At 41.1% G+C, this 13,942-nt stretch overlaps 1 protein-coding gene across 3 annotated transcripts in view; it reads right to left on the reverse strand.

Moving 5' to 3' along the window:
* Positions 1 to 339: 339 nt before the first annotated feature.
* Tbx19 (T-box transcription factor 19) overlaps positions 340 to 13,942 on the reverse strand; it is a 59,567-nt gene continuing 45,964 nt past the window's right edge. For 2 of the 3 annotated variants that reach the window (XM_074047546.1, XM_020178883.2), the window contains 2 exons: positions 4,706 to 4,841; positions 340 to 1,673 (listed from right to left, as the gene is read on the reverse strand). In XM_074047546.1, the coding sequence (XP_073903647.1) occupies positions 1,379 to 1,673; positions 4,706 to 4,841 (431 nt within the window). In that variant the 3' untranslated portion in view covers positions 340 to 1,378. The remainder of the gene's footprint in view (positions 1,674 to 4,705; positions 4,842 to 13,942) is intronic. The other variant, XM_074047547.1, reaches the window with a different exon arrangement.

The following is a 13,942-nucleotide window of genomic DNA, read 5'->3' on the forward strand; positions in this document are numbered from 1 at the left end:
CAGAATATTTGCTTAAAATGCATATCCCTGAACTTCAGCCCCAAAGATTCTGATCCAAAATGTGTGGGGTGTGCTCAGGATTCTGGATGTTCTATTAGGAGGTCCTTGGATCTCAGCAAAGGAGATCCAAGGAACTGTGTTTGGGAATAATGGCTTGGCCTTGACATGCATCCATGTATTTTCAGTCACTGAGAATTGACTGGATTGTGCCTCCAATGAGGACCAGGGTAACACCAACATGTTCCTGGACTTCCACACTAACATGTTACATGGGGCTCAGAGCTCTGTCTCCCAGCCAGCTCCACACTGTCATTTTGATACACAAGCATGTCACACCAATTCAACTCAGCAAATGTTTATTGGGCCCCTGTGGTAGGCAAGGCACAGTGCCTAGTGCTGTGGGCACAAAGAGAGGAAAGTTAGGCCTCACCCCAAGAGGCTTACAGTCTAGTAGGGAAACAGATACACTCACAGGTAACAAAAATATGAAGCAAAATGAGGTGACCTCTATGATTGAAGAAAAAATGGTGGAAGAGCAGGGCAAAGAGAAAGATTCAATATGCTACCTCAGGTGATTAATGCAGCGTGTGGTCTTTTGGCAAATCCCTGCCATGTGGGTATTCACACAGATGGGACTGGAGGGAGGACACTTCAGATACCAGGGGTGAAGAGGGCAAGAGGACAGATGGTTGTCTACCTTGGCTGGAGTAGGTCATGATAAGGAGCTAACAGAGGAAGCCAAGGCTAGAGAAGTGGTGGGAGGCCAGAAAGGAGAATCTCCTTAGAAGAAAAAGATCTGACTTCATTCTTAGACAATGGTGAGCCACTGGAGGTATCTTAACAAGACAGTACATTTTCTCATTCCAAGCACACTATCGTGAGTAATACATGATTAACTTTATCATTTTTGTTAAAATGGACTCACACCCTCTCATGGTCTCAAAGCAGAAGCTAGCCTGAGCTCTGTAAACACACATAATTTCCAGGCCTGTGCAAAGTTAGGAAGCACTGGCCTTGCTAGATAAACTTCAAGTTCACTTCACAACTATGCACCACCTCCCAGGGAAAAGAAGTGAGGCTTTCCAGAACCACTGGAAGGTAAGGGGCAGGACATAGGGAAAGTACTCAGCAGATTTCTATCATCTAAGCATAGCAATGATAAGCTCAGAGAAAAATGGGAGTGCCAAGGAAAATGGTGGAGCACTGCAAGTGGCATAATTACCATCATCCAAACTAAACTACCTCCCAGAAGGACTTCTGGAATAATTTACCCTGCCCTCCAGCCTCCTGGGTGAGGAGGCTCCACAGTCTGACTCACTAGAATCAGAAGATCGGGTACATAGAGGTTCTCTGCTGATAGAGGCTCCTGGGATCCTGCCTAACTCTCCAAAGAGGAGGGAGAATGGCGCCCACCCCCACCTGAGCCTCCCCAGCCTGGGAAAGGATGCGAGGCCACTGCTGTCCAGGTGGACACAGCAATGCTGGTTAGCGAGGGCTCCCCCAGGACCTCCACACCAGATGAAGTAGATGCTTGGGTAGGAAGTACAGAGGAGGGCGAAGTCACAGCTGGGTTACCAAGAAGAAATGCTCCTGGGGTGCCAGCATGCACCTCTGGGCCTGATCCAGCAGGGCCCCCACCTCCATTGCTGATGGTCCACAGGCATGGATAGGGGCTGCAGAGACAGAGAGGGAGAATGTTTGATGACACTCTGACAAAGGAACATCACTCAACAAGCACACATACAGTGCTGAGAGGGCAGTGGGAAGGAGAAGGCTTCTGATCATGGCTATATTTTTAGCTATGACACATATTGGCCTTGTTTCTATAGAAAAGGCAAGAGAAGCAGTGAATTACAGTAGAACAAAAATTAAATTAGTGTCCAGAGACCTGGATCCTGGAGCTGACCGTGTCACTAACAAGTTATTTGATATTAAGCATAGCATTTCATTTTTCTGGGACTCCCTTGGAGCCTATATAAAATGGGTAGCATAGTGAAAGGAAGATATTTGAACTACATAATGTGTGAGTATGATGTCTTCCTGGCCAAGGAAGGCAAGGTGACATAATAATTAGGACACTGCCATCAGAAGCCCTGGGTGTGAATCCTAGCTCTGTGATGTTGGTCAAATTAGTTAATATTTCTAATTCTCAGTTTCTTTATGTTCAAGTATTAGAGTGATAATTTTACATACCTCAGAGACTGATGTCGAGATTAAATTAAAAAGTGATTGTGTGGCACCCTAGCACACGGCTGTCAGTAAATGGTGGCTGTTAATTGTTAATTCTTTCATTCCTGTCATATATGGTTCCTGGGAGAAAGGCTGGGAGCTGGACCACTTTCTTCACTTCTCTACTTTTACAGTGCTGATTTACAAACATGGTTGTACACTGGAATCACTTACTGAGTTTTTTTTAAATACTGATGCCTGACCCCCTCCCCTGGAGATTCTGATTTAATTCTGTTCTGGCATACAATCTGGATAACAGGAATCTTAAAAGCTCCCCTGGTCAATTGTAGTGTGCAGCAAAGTTTGCCTGTTAACGCAGAACTCAGAACACATGACAGCTGTTGGAACAGTAGAACACCCCCAATGTTCTAAGCATCAGTTGCCTCTGCAGTCTGACTTTCTAAGTTTCTGCATTGTCTGTCACTGCATTGCTTGCTAATTCACTCTTTATTCAGTAATACTACTGAACACATCTGTTTTTCTCCAATAAAATCCTTATGGAGTCAAGAATGGGTTAAATACACCAACAAGGAAACCAGAGTTAGCAATGTCACCCTCCATCCTGTGCCATACTTCAGGTTCTGGCAGACCTCTCTGGACCAGTTGAATCCTACAGAAGCCCATCCTGTCAATAGTCTGAGCTATGCACTTGCTGTGAATCTGGACTCTGTCTCCAGAAGGGGTTCTTCTACAGTATTCCCTAGAGACTTTTCTGATGCCTCCTGGATCAGAGGGAAACCCATAGCTCAGTTACTCTGTCTACCATGTGACCTTCAGGCAGGTGTGATGCCACTGAGCTTTAATTTCACCAGGCATGCAGGAATTTTAATACCTGTCTTAGAGACCTTTGAGTTCTTTGATGATTTGCATAAGGATCTAGTACAAAACTTGGCACATGACTATTCATTTCCTCAGGGACCTTCATCTTCATTCTCTTTCTCACTTCCTACCTTAACCTAAATCAGTTCTTTCCCCTTGGCTCCTGTAGCTAGGCCAGCACCATGGAACAGAAATAAAATGTGAGTCACAAATGCCAGCCATGTGGAAGCTTAAATTTTCTAGTAGCCACATTTAGAAAAAGGAAAAAAAGTGACTGGTTAATATTTTATATAACTGAAAATATTCAAAATGTTATCATTATAAGATGCATTTATATAAAAAATCAATGAGTGTTTTTATCCTTTGTCTCATCCTAAGTCTTCAAAGTTCTGTTTGGACAAGCTGTATTTCAGTGTTCGGCAGCCACAGTGCATAAGAGAGCTCTAAACCCCTGTGGGCAGCAGCAGCACCAGCAATACCTGAGAGCTTGTGAGAAATGCAGATTCTGGGTCCCATCCTAGACCTACTAACCAGATCCTGCATTTTAACAACATCACCAGGTGATTCTAACACACAAAGTGTGAGAAGCACTGCTGCAGATCGAAGACCATTACATTCTCTTACCTTTTCTAGACCTACAAATCACAATCCTCTGATTTCTCCCCAAGTCCTGTCATTCAATTTTGAATTCCTTTCTGACCATCTCAAAATTCTGCATAGCTGTATTGAATGTAAGGACTGACATTTACACAATCATTACTGCTTTCAAAGCCTTTTAATGCATTTCCTTATTCTGATGCTCACCATAGCGCTACAGAGTAGATCATATTATTTCTATGTTATCAATAAGAAGGATGAAGCTTGATAAGGCTAAGAAATTTTCCCAAAGTCACAAAGTGAATAAGAGGTAGAGCTGGGACTCAAACTCACATCTGTCAGACACCAAGGTGCCTTCTCTTTCCCTTCACCATGCTAATGTTCTGATTTCCAGAAGTCAGAACTAAAGGCAGGTCTCTGGTGTGAGAATTACACCATGGGTCCTATGTACTACACTAAGCCCTGTTACCAAGGTTGAGAGCCACGTACCCACAATGTGTCCCCTTTTAAAAAGGGGAGCATCCTAAAAAGGCAGCATGGACAATCAAGAGTCTTGACTTCTCACTGTATACTTATACTTTTGCCCTTTGATCAGTATCTATTTGTTACTGGTTCAAGACCATTAATCCCAGCCCACAATGTCTTTTACTTCTTAAATATAAAATGTTACACAGTTGGAGAACAGGAGGGCAGAGCAGGTTCTGCCTGGAAGCCAGGCAGGTGGGGAGACAGAGGGGAGAGGGTGGGAGGCAGAGGGGAGAGGTGGCCCAAACAATGTATACACATATGAATAAATATAAAAACAATTTTTAAAATCATATATATAAAAACATACAAATATATGTTTATAATGCTGCAGCTACAAAAGAAATGTGTAAAACTGAGTAAGTGCTTTCCCACCACCCTGTCTCCTGTTGTCACCTTCACTTCCTAGCAGTTTACAAGTGTCAGGACAACAGCTTACACTGAGTCACCCTAGAAAAAAAGCATGCACTTGAGTCCTAGTGCTACAGCATATCCCCAAAACCATCAATGAGCAAGGTGCTGGTGTTGGTCTTACCTGGGCCCTGGATTGATTGGTCCATTGGTGTGGGGCACAGACAGGATGCTGGCATGGGGTGTGGAGGATAAGGAAGTCCAGCTGTCAGGTCCTGAGAAAACTTGCAGATTATTGCTTGAGCTTTCTATCAAATTCACTTTGGAGAAATAACAACACATCAATTGATGGAACATACACAATATATAAAGGTGGTGGACCAATGACATTATTCCAGAGCAAAATATAATGTGGCTGTGCTACAGGTGGCAACAGTTTGTTAGCAGTCTCTGAGAGAAACAGAAAAGAGGGAGAAACTTAGGTTTATTGAATGGCAACCATGTGCCAGGTGCTGCTCACAGTTTATAACCTTAACAAAGACCTCCCATCTCCATTTTATAGATGAGACTCAGAGAGGGAAGATAATTTGCTCTTTGTAGCACAGATCTGTCTAACTCATTTTATCACATTCACTCTCCTTTAAGAATGGACCAGGTGAAGGAGGAGGTGAGGCTGTCAGGTGGTGTTGAAAACCTAAGCCCCACTACCCGAGAACAAGACTGTATTTGGAGAATGGGTCTTTAAAGAGGTAATAAAGTCAGTTAGACCCAGTTACAGAGAGAAGACCACATGAAGACACAAGGAGAGGATTCCAAGATGGCAGCCAGAGGGAGGAAGCAGAAAGCGAGCCTCCTATAGTGAAATCTTGGAGAGACGCTGGAGACACACTTTGCAGGCATAATCACTGAGAAAAGGCATAACTTTGACCCCTCCACACCTCCAGCCAGTGCAAAGAATCTCCACTTCATGTTAAACAGAGAAACCAGGAGGGCCCCGGGGCCACCAGTCGCCCGCGCCCAGACAGCTTCGGAAGATGCGGACCAGGTGAGCTTCACGGTACCACCGTAGCCCCACAGACAAGCCTGGGCCAGAGCAGCATAGCCCCCTGGACAGACTGACCTCCACCCAGGGGAAAAAAGAGAAACTGAGTAATAAGCAATAAGAACAATAAAGACACACGGGAAAGAGGGTGGGGCACCCTGAGCGCTGAAGATTGGGGGAAGGGAATCCTTCCCGGGACTGTAAATAAACAAGCCGGGCAGGCGGAGAGGCTCTGGCAGGAGCGGGGGTACACGCCCAGCAACCAGGAGCGGGAAAGCTTGTGAGAGTGGTAGAGGGAGGAAAACTCCACAGGAGAGGAGGGAAGACCCACTTCCCACGTGAACTGTAAACAAACATGGCGGATGGCAGGACCAGCAGCACCGCCCAGTAATCAGGAGCAGGAAAGCTTGTGAAAGTGGCAGAGGGAGGAAAACTCCACAGGAGAGGAGGGAAGACCCACCTCCTACATGAACTGTAAATAAACACGCAGGCCTGACAACTCGGGTGCAGTGTCACCTCCCCCAGTGTGCTTGGAAAGGGGAAAGCTTGTAGCACAGGCTCAGCACAGGAGAACTCTGAACAAACAAAGCCTACAGGGCCAGGTGAGTGCTAAGCTCACCCCAAAGATCTGCATAAATTAAGACTCCAGCAACAGCAGGCTGACAGCAGTGGGCAGACAAGCTACAGCTGCAGATACCATTCTCAGAACTGTCTCCAGACCCTTTTTTTTCTTTTTCTCCCTACCCTTGATGAGAGAACAACTGAATTACACCGGCAAGCTGAAAAACTTACTGAAACTGCATTGCATTTTAACTTTGGACACCTGGTGGGGTTTTGTGTGTGTGTGTGTGTGTGTGTGTGTGTGTGTGTGTGTGTGTGTGTGTGTGTAGTTTTGTTCTACTTTATGCATCCCCTTTGATGAGACAACTACAGAACAACATCTGAGGCACTATCTCCAGGATTGGAGACCGAGACAGACAACCAAATTATTAAGACTGAAACTTCATTGCATTTGAACTTGGACTTTTTTGGTTTTTTGGGTTTTTTTTTTTAATTTTCTATTTTCCATTTTATTTCAATTCATTTTTATATATAGATATTTCTTTCATTTACTTATTTTTTATTTTTTTATCTTTAATTTTCAATCCTTTCTCTGTCTCTCTAATGTCTGTTCAGCTTACTGTCAATTAGTACACTAATGCTCCCTGTTTATACCTTTGAAACTTTCTTGTCTGAAACCTTGTTCTGCTCTCTCCTTTTTGTCTGTGTATTTGTTTTCCCCTTTTCTTTAACTTCTAGCTTTCCATCTCGGCTCACCCTTCCATTCTAAATATTACCATTGTTATTATTACAAGCTAGAAAATACTTAATTGCACACAGTACAGGGACAGTAACAACACCAAAGACAATGATGGGAAGACAGAAAAAACAGGAAAACCAGTTTCCCCACAGCAAAAAATTAGTACAGGAACCAGAGGGGAATGAAGAAAACAGATACTCAGAACCAGACTCCAACAAAATGAAGATAAACTATGCCAAAGGACCCAATGAAGCCCACAAAATTAATTTAAAAGAAGACATACTACAGGTACTCAATGAGAATTTTATAGAGATGATACTGGATAGGGTCAACCAAAATGTACAGGAGACACTCAAGAAATTCCAAGACAACAAAAATAGAGAATTTGAAAAAGCAAAAGAAGAAATAAAGGAAACCATAGAAGCACTGTATAAACACCAAAGTGAAACAGAGAACACGATGAATAAATGGATAAATGAACTCAGGACAAAAATAGACAACATTAAAGAGGAAACCACCCAGGATATGGAAAACCTCAGAAAAAAGAACGAAACAGAACTGCAAAACAAAACGGAAGGCCAATCCAGCAGAATAGAACAAACAGAAGACAGAATCTCAAGACCTGTGCAAAGAAAATGCAGGAACTCACCGACTCCATCAAAAGACCAAACTTGAGAATCATGGGCATTGAAGAAGGAGAAGAGGTGAAAGCGAAGGGAATGCGTAATATATTCAACAAAATAATAATGGAAAATTTCCCAAATCTAGAGAAAAATATTCCCATACAGATGCAAGAGGCCTCCAGGACACCAAGCAGACCAGATCAAAATAGAACTACCCCACGACATATCATCATTAAAACAACAAGTTCAGAAACTAAGGAAAGAATATTGAAGGCTGTAAGAGAGAAAAAACAAGTAACATACAAAGGTAAACCCATCAAAATCACAGCAGACTTCTCAACAGAAACATTAAAAGCAAGAAGAGCGTGGGGTGAGATCTTCCAGGCACTGAATAAAAATAACTTCAACCCCAGGATACTCTACCCAGCAAAACTATCATTCAAAATAGATGGAGCAATAAAAGTCTTCCATGATAAGCAGAAACTAAAATAATATGTGACCACAAAGCCACCACTACAAAAGATTCTGCAAGGGATTCTGCACACAGAAAGTGAAACCCAACGTAACCATGAAAAGACAGGCAGCACCAAACCACAGGAAAAGAAAAAGCAAGACAGTAGAGAGTAACCTCAACTTAGGTACACACAATCAAACCTTCAAACAACTAAGACAAATAAATGACAGGAATCACCACATACCTATCAGTACTAACGCTTAATGTTAACGGACTTAATTCACCCATCAAAAGGCACCGCTTGACAAAATGGATTAAAAAGGAAGCTCCAACAATTTGTTGCTTACAGGAGACCCATCTCACCGACAGAAATAAGCATAGGCTTAGGATAAAAGGCTGGAAGAAGATTTACCAAGCCAAAGGCCCCCGAAAACAGGCAGGAGTAGCAATACTTATCTCTGACAAAGTAGACTTCAAACCTACATTGATCAAATGAGATAAAGGACATTCCATACTAATAAAAGGGGAAATAGACCAAAAGGAAATAATAATTATCAACCTGTATGCACCCAATGTCAACGCAACCAATTTCACCAAACATACCCTGAAAGACCTAAAAGCATATATAAACGCCAACACAGTGGTTGTGGGAGGCTTTAACACCCCATTATCATCAATAGATAGGTCATCCAAACAAAAACTCAATAAAGAAATCCAAGATCTAAAATATGCAATAGATCAAATGGACCTGTTGATGTCTACAGAACATTTCATCTAACCTCTACACAATATACATTCTTCTCAGCAGCCCAAGGAACCTTCTCCAAAATAGATCATATCCTAGGGCACAAAGCAAGTCTCAGCAAATATAAGAAAACAGAAATTATACCATGCATACTACCTGATCACAATGCAGTAAAAGTAGAACTCAACAACAAAAGTAAAGACAAAAAACATGCAAACAGCGGGAAAATAAATAACTCATTACTTAATGAAGAATGGATCATTGATGAAATAAAAGAGGAAATTAAAAAGTTCATGGAAGTCAATGAAAATGAAAACACAACCTACCAGAACCTATGGGACACAGCTAAGGCAGTCCTGAGAGGAAAGTTTACAGCCATGAGTGCATATATTAAAAAGACTGAAAGATCCCAAATCAATGACCTAATGATACATCTCAAACTCCTAGAAAAACAAGAACAAGCAAATCCCAAAACAAATAGGAGAGAAATAATAAAAATAAGAGCTGAAATCAACGAAATAGAAACCAAAAAAACCATACAAAGAATTAATGAAACAAAAAGTTGGTTCTTTGAAAAAATAAACAAGATCGATAGACCCCTGGCAAACCTGACTAAAATGAGGAGAGAAAAAATCCAAATTAGTACAATCAGGAATGAAAAAGGGGAGATAACAACCAACACCATGGAAGTCCAGGAAATCATCAGAGACTACTTTGAGAACCTCTATGCAAATAAATTTGAAAATCTTAAAGAAATGGACAGATTTCTAGATACATATAATCATCCAAAACTGAACCAAGAGGAAATTAATCACCTGAATAGACCTATAACACAAAATGAAATTGAAGCAACAATCAAGAGTCTCCCCAAAAAGAAAAGTCCAGGACCTGATGGATTCTCTGCTGAATTCTATCAGACTTTTAAAGAAGAACTGATACCAACCCTCCTTAAACTGTTCAACGAAAAAGAAAGGGAAGGAAAACTGCCAAACACATTTTATGAAGCCAGTATTACACTTATCCCAAAACCAGGCAAAGACACCTCCAAAAAGAACTATAGGCCAATCTCCTTAATGAACATTGACGCAAAAATCCTCAACAAAATAATGGCAAACCGAATTCAACAACACATCAAAAAGATTATTCACCACGACCAAGAAGGCTTCATCCCAGGGTTGCAGGGGTGGTTCAACATACAAAAATCAATAAATGTAATAAACCACATTAACAGAAGCAAAGACAAAAACCACTTGATCATCTCAATAGACGCAGAAAAAGCCTTTGATAAGATCCAACACCATTTCATGATAAAAGCTCTAAGAAAACTAGGAATAGAAGGAAAGTTCCTCAACATTATAAAAGCTATATATGACAAACCTACAACCAGCATTATACTTAATGGAGAAAAACTGAAACCATTCCCTCTAAAATCAGGAACCAGACAAGGATGCCCACTATCCCCACTCCTATTCAACATAGTACTGGAATTCCTAGCCAGAGCAATGAGGCAAGAAGGAATAAAAGGAATACAAATAGGTAAAGAAACTGTCAAAATATCCCTATTTGCAGACGACATGATCCTATACCTTAAAGACCCAAAAAACTCAACTCAGAAGCTACTAGCCATCATCAATAGCTATAGCAAGGTAGCAGGATATAAAATCAACATAGAAAAATCATTAGCATTTCTATACACTAACAATGAGCAAACTGAAAAAGAATGTATGAAAACAATTCCATTTACAATAGCCTCAAAAAAAATCAAATACCTAGGTGTAAACCTAACAAAAGATGTGAAAGACCTCTACAAGGAAAACTATACACTTCTGAAGAAAGAGATTGAGGAAGACTATAGAAAGTGGAGAGATCTCCCATGCTCATGGATTGGTAGAATCAACATAGTAAAAATGTCGATACTCCCAAAAGTAATCTACATGTTTAATGCAATTCCCATCAAAATTCCAATGACATTCATTAAAGAAATTGAAAAATCTACTGTTAAATTTATATGGAAACATAAGAGGCCACGAATAGTCAAGGCAATACTCAGTCAAAAGAACAATGCAGGAGGTATCACAATACCTGACTTCAAACTATATTACAAAGCAATAACAATAAAAACAGCATGGTACTGGCACAAAAACAGACATGAAGACCAGTGGAACAGAACAGAGGACCCAGATATGAAGACACACAACTACAACCAACTTGTCTTTGACAAAGGAGCTAAAAATATACGATGGAGAAATAGCAGCCTCTTCAACAAAAACTGCTGGGAAAACTGGTTAGCAGTCTGCAAAAAACTGAAACTAGGTCCATGTATATCACCCTATACCAAGATTAACTCAAAATGGATCAAGGATCTTAATATCAGACCATAAACTCTAAAGTTGATACAGGAAAGAGTAGGAAATACTCTGGAGTTAGTAGGTATAGGTAAGAACTTTCTCAACGAAATCCCAGCAGCACAGCAACTGAGAGATACCATAGATAAATGGGACCTCATAAAGCTAAAAAGCTTCTGTTCATCAAAAGAAATGGTCTCTAAACTGAAGAGAATACCCACAGAGTGGGAGAAAATATTTGCCAACTATACATCAGACAAAGGACTGATAACCAGATATAGGGAACTTAAAAAACTAAATTCTCCCAAAACTAATGAACCAATAAAGAAATGGGTAAGTGAACTAAACAGAACTTTCTCAAAAGAAGAAATTCAAATGGCCAAAAAACACATGAAAAAATGCTCACCATCTCTAGCAATAAAGGAAATGCAAATTAAAATCACGCTAAGATTCCACCTCACCCCTGTTAGAATAGCCATCATCAGCAACACCACCACCAACAGGTGTTGGCGAGGATGCGGGGAAAAAGGAACCCTCTTACACTGTTGGTGGGAATGTAAACTAGTATAACCACTCTGGAAAAAAATTTGCAGGCTACTTAAAAAGCTAAACATTGACCTACCATTTGATCCAGCAATACCACTCTTGGGGATATACCCAAAAGACTGTGACACAGTTTACTCCAGAGGTAACTGCACACCCATGTTTATTGCGGCACTATTCACAATAGCCAAGTTATGGAAACAGCCAAGATGCCCCACCACCGACGAATGGATTAAGAAAATGTGGTATCTATACACAATGGAATTTTATGCAGCCATGAAGAAGAACGAAATGTTATCATTCACTGGTAAATGGATGGAATTGGAGAACATCATTCTGAGTGAGGTTAGCCTGGCCCAAAAGACCAAAAATCGTATGTTCTCCCTCATATGTGGACATTAGATCAAGGGCAAACACAACAAGGGGATTGGACTTTGAGCACATGATAAAAGCGAGAGCACACAAGGGAGGGGTGAGGATAGGTAAGACACCTAAAAAACTAGCTAGCATTTGTTGCCCTTAACGCAGAGAAACTAAAGCAGACACCTTAAAAGCAACTGAGGCCAATAGGAGAAGGGGACCAGGAACTAGAGAAAAGGTTAGATCAAGAAGAATTAACCTAGAAGGTAACACCCACGCACAGGAAATCAATGTGAGTCAATTCCCTGTATAGCTATCCTTATCTCAACCAGCAAAAACCCTTGTTCCTTCCTATTATTGCTTATACTCTCTCTACAACAAAATTAGAAATAAGGCAAAATAGTTTCTGCTGGGTATTGAGGGGGTTTGGGGGAGAGGGAGTGGGCAGAGTGGGTGGTAAGGGAGGGGGTGGGGGCAGGGGGGAGAAATGACCCAAGCCTTGTATGCACATATGAATATTAATATAAAACAATAAAAAAAAAGACACAAGGAGAAATTGCCAAGCCAGGGAGAGAACCCTCAGAAGAAACCAACCCTACTAACATTTTGATCTTGGATTGCTACCCTCTAGACTGTGAAAAAATAAATTTCTGTTGTTAAAGCCCAAAAAAAAAAAAAAAAGAATGGACCAGAACCACATCCCAACAAGCTAAGTCTAAGGGCTACCAGTGCCCAAAGGAGATTTCTGAAGTCCAGGAGTATTCTTTTCAATGATCCTCAAGTAGATTTTAACATCTCAAGAATAGCTTCTTTTCACAGTGAAAAAGACTGAATGACCTATCTTATATATAGAATCTAAAGAGTTGAATACACAGAAGCAGTGAGTAGAAAGGGGGATGAGGAGATGTTGATCAAAAGATATAAAAATACAGATATGTGGGATGAGTAAGTCGAAAGATCTAGCACACAGCATGAGGACTACAGTTAATAATATTGTACTGTATTCTGAAACTTTATTAAGAGGGTCAATTTCAGGGGCTCTCACCTGAACAAAAAAAGGTAACTATGTGAGAAAATAGATATTTTAACTTGCTTGACTGAAGTAACCATTTCACTATGTATATCTGAATGTCATTTTATATACCTTAAATGTATATAACTTTATGGGGGAAAAAAGACTAGCGTCTTCTTCTTCTTTGAAACTTCATTTGCATAAATAGTGTATACAAGAAAGAGGAAGAAGAAAAAGAAGGGAGGAAAGAAGGAAGGAAAATGGGGGGAAAGGAGTGAGAGGAGGAAGTTTCCAATGTATATATCCTGGGTGCTATGGTTTGAATGAGTTCCCCCAAAGTTCATATGTCAGGAATTTAATCCCCAATGCAGTGGTGTTGAGAAGTGGGACCTTTAAGAACCCTCATGGATGGAGTGATGCCATATTGTGGGAGACATTTCCTTATAAAAAAATGAAATTCTCTCTCTCTCTCTCTTTCTCTCTCTCTTTCTCTCTCTCTCTCTCTCTCTCTCTCTCTCTCTCTCTCTCTCTCTCTCTCTCTCTCTCTCTCATAAGATGACTTCTGCCATGTTATAAAACAGCAAGAAGGCCCTAAATACCCTTGCCTTGATCTGTGACTACCTAGCCTCTACAAGTGTATGGAAGTAAATTTCTGTTCTTTACAAATTATCCCATGTCATTTTGTTACAGCGGGACAAAATGAACTTGGACAGGCAGCCTCTTTTAAGGATCTGGCACTTGCAACCATAGTTCTTGTATCTTCCAGCTGTCTCCTTTCCCATTCTGTTCCAGATGTCTGGTTCCCCAGACAACCCAGGCCCTTTCACCCTTTCAACCTCTGTGCCCTTGCTCACGGGGCTCCCTCTACCTGGAATGCCCCACATTTCTGCCTGAGTCATATGTCATCCATCTTTCACTCCTGCCCACATCTACATCTGTTGTTTTCTATTCATCCTTCAAGGCTCAGTTTAAATACTAACCCCTCTAGGCAGCCTTC

This window comes from Castor canadensis, chromosome 11 (genome assembly GCF_047511655.1).
Source record: "Castor canadensis chromosome 11, mCasCan1.hap1v2, whole genome shotgun sequence".
NCBI classification, from domain to species: Eukaryota; Metazoa; Chordata; class Mammalia; order Rodentia; family Castoridae; genus Castor; species Castor canadensis.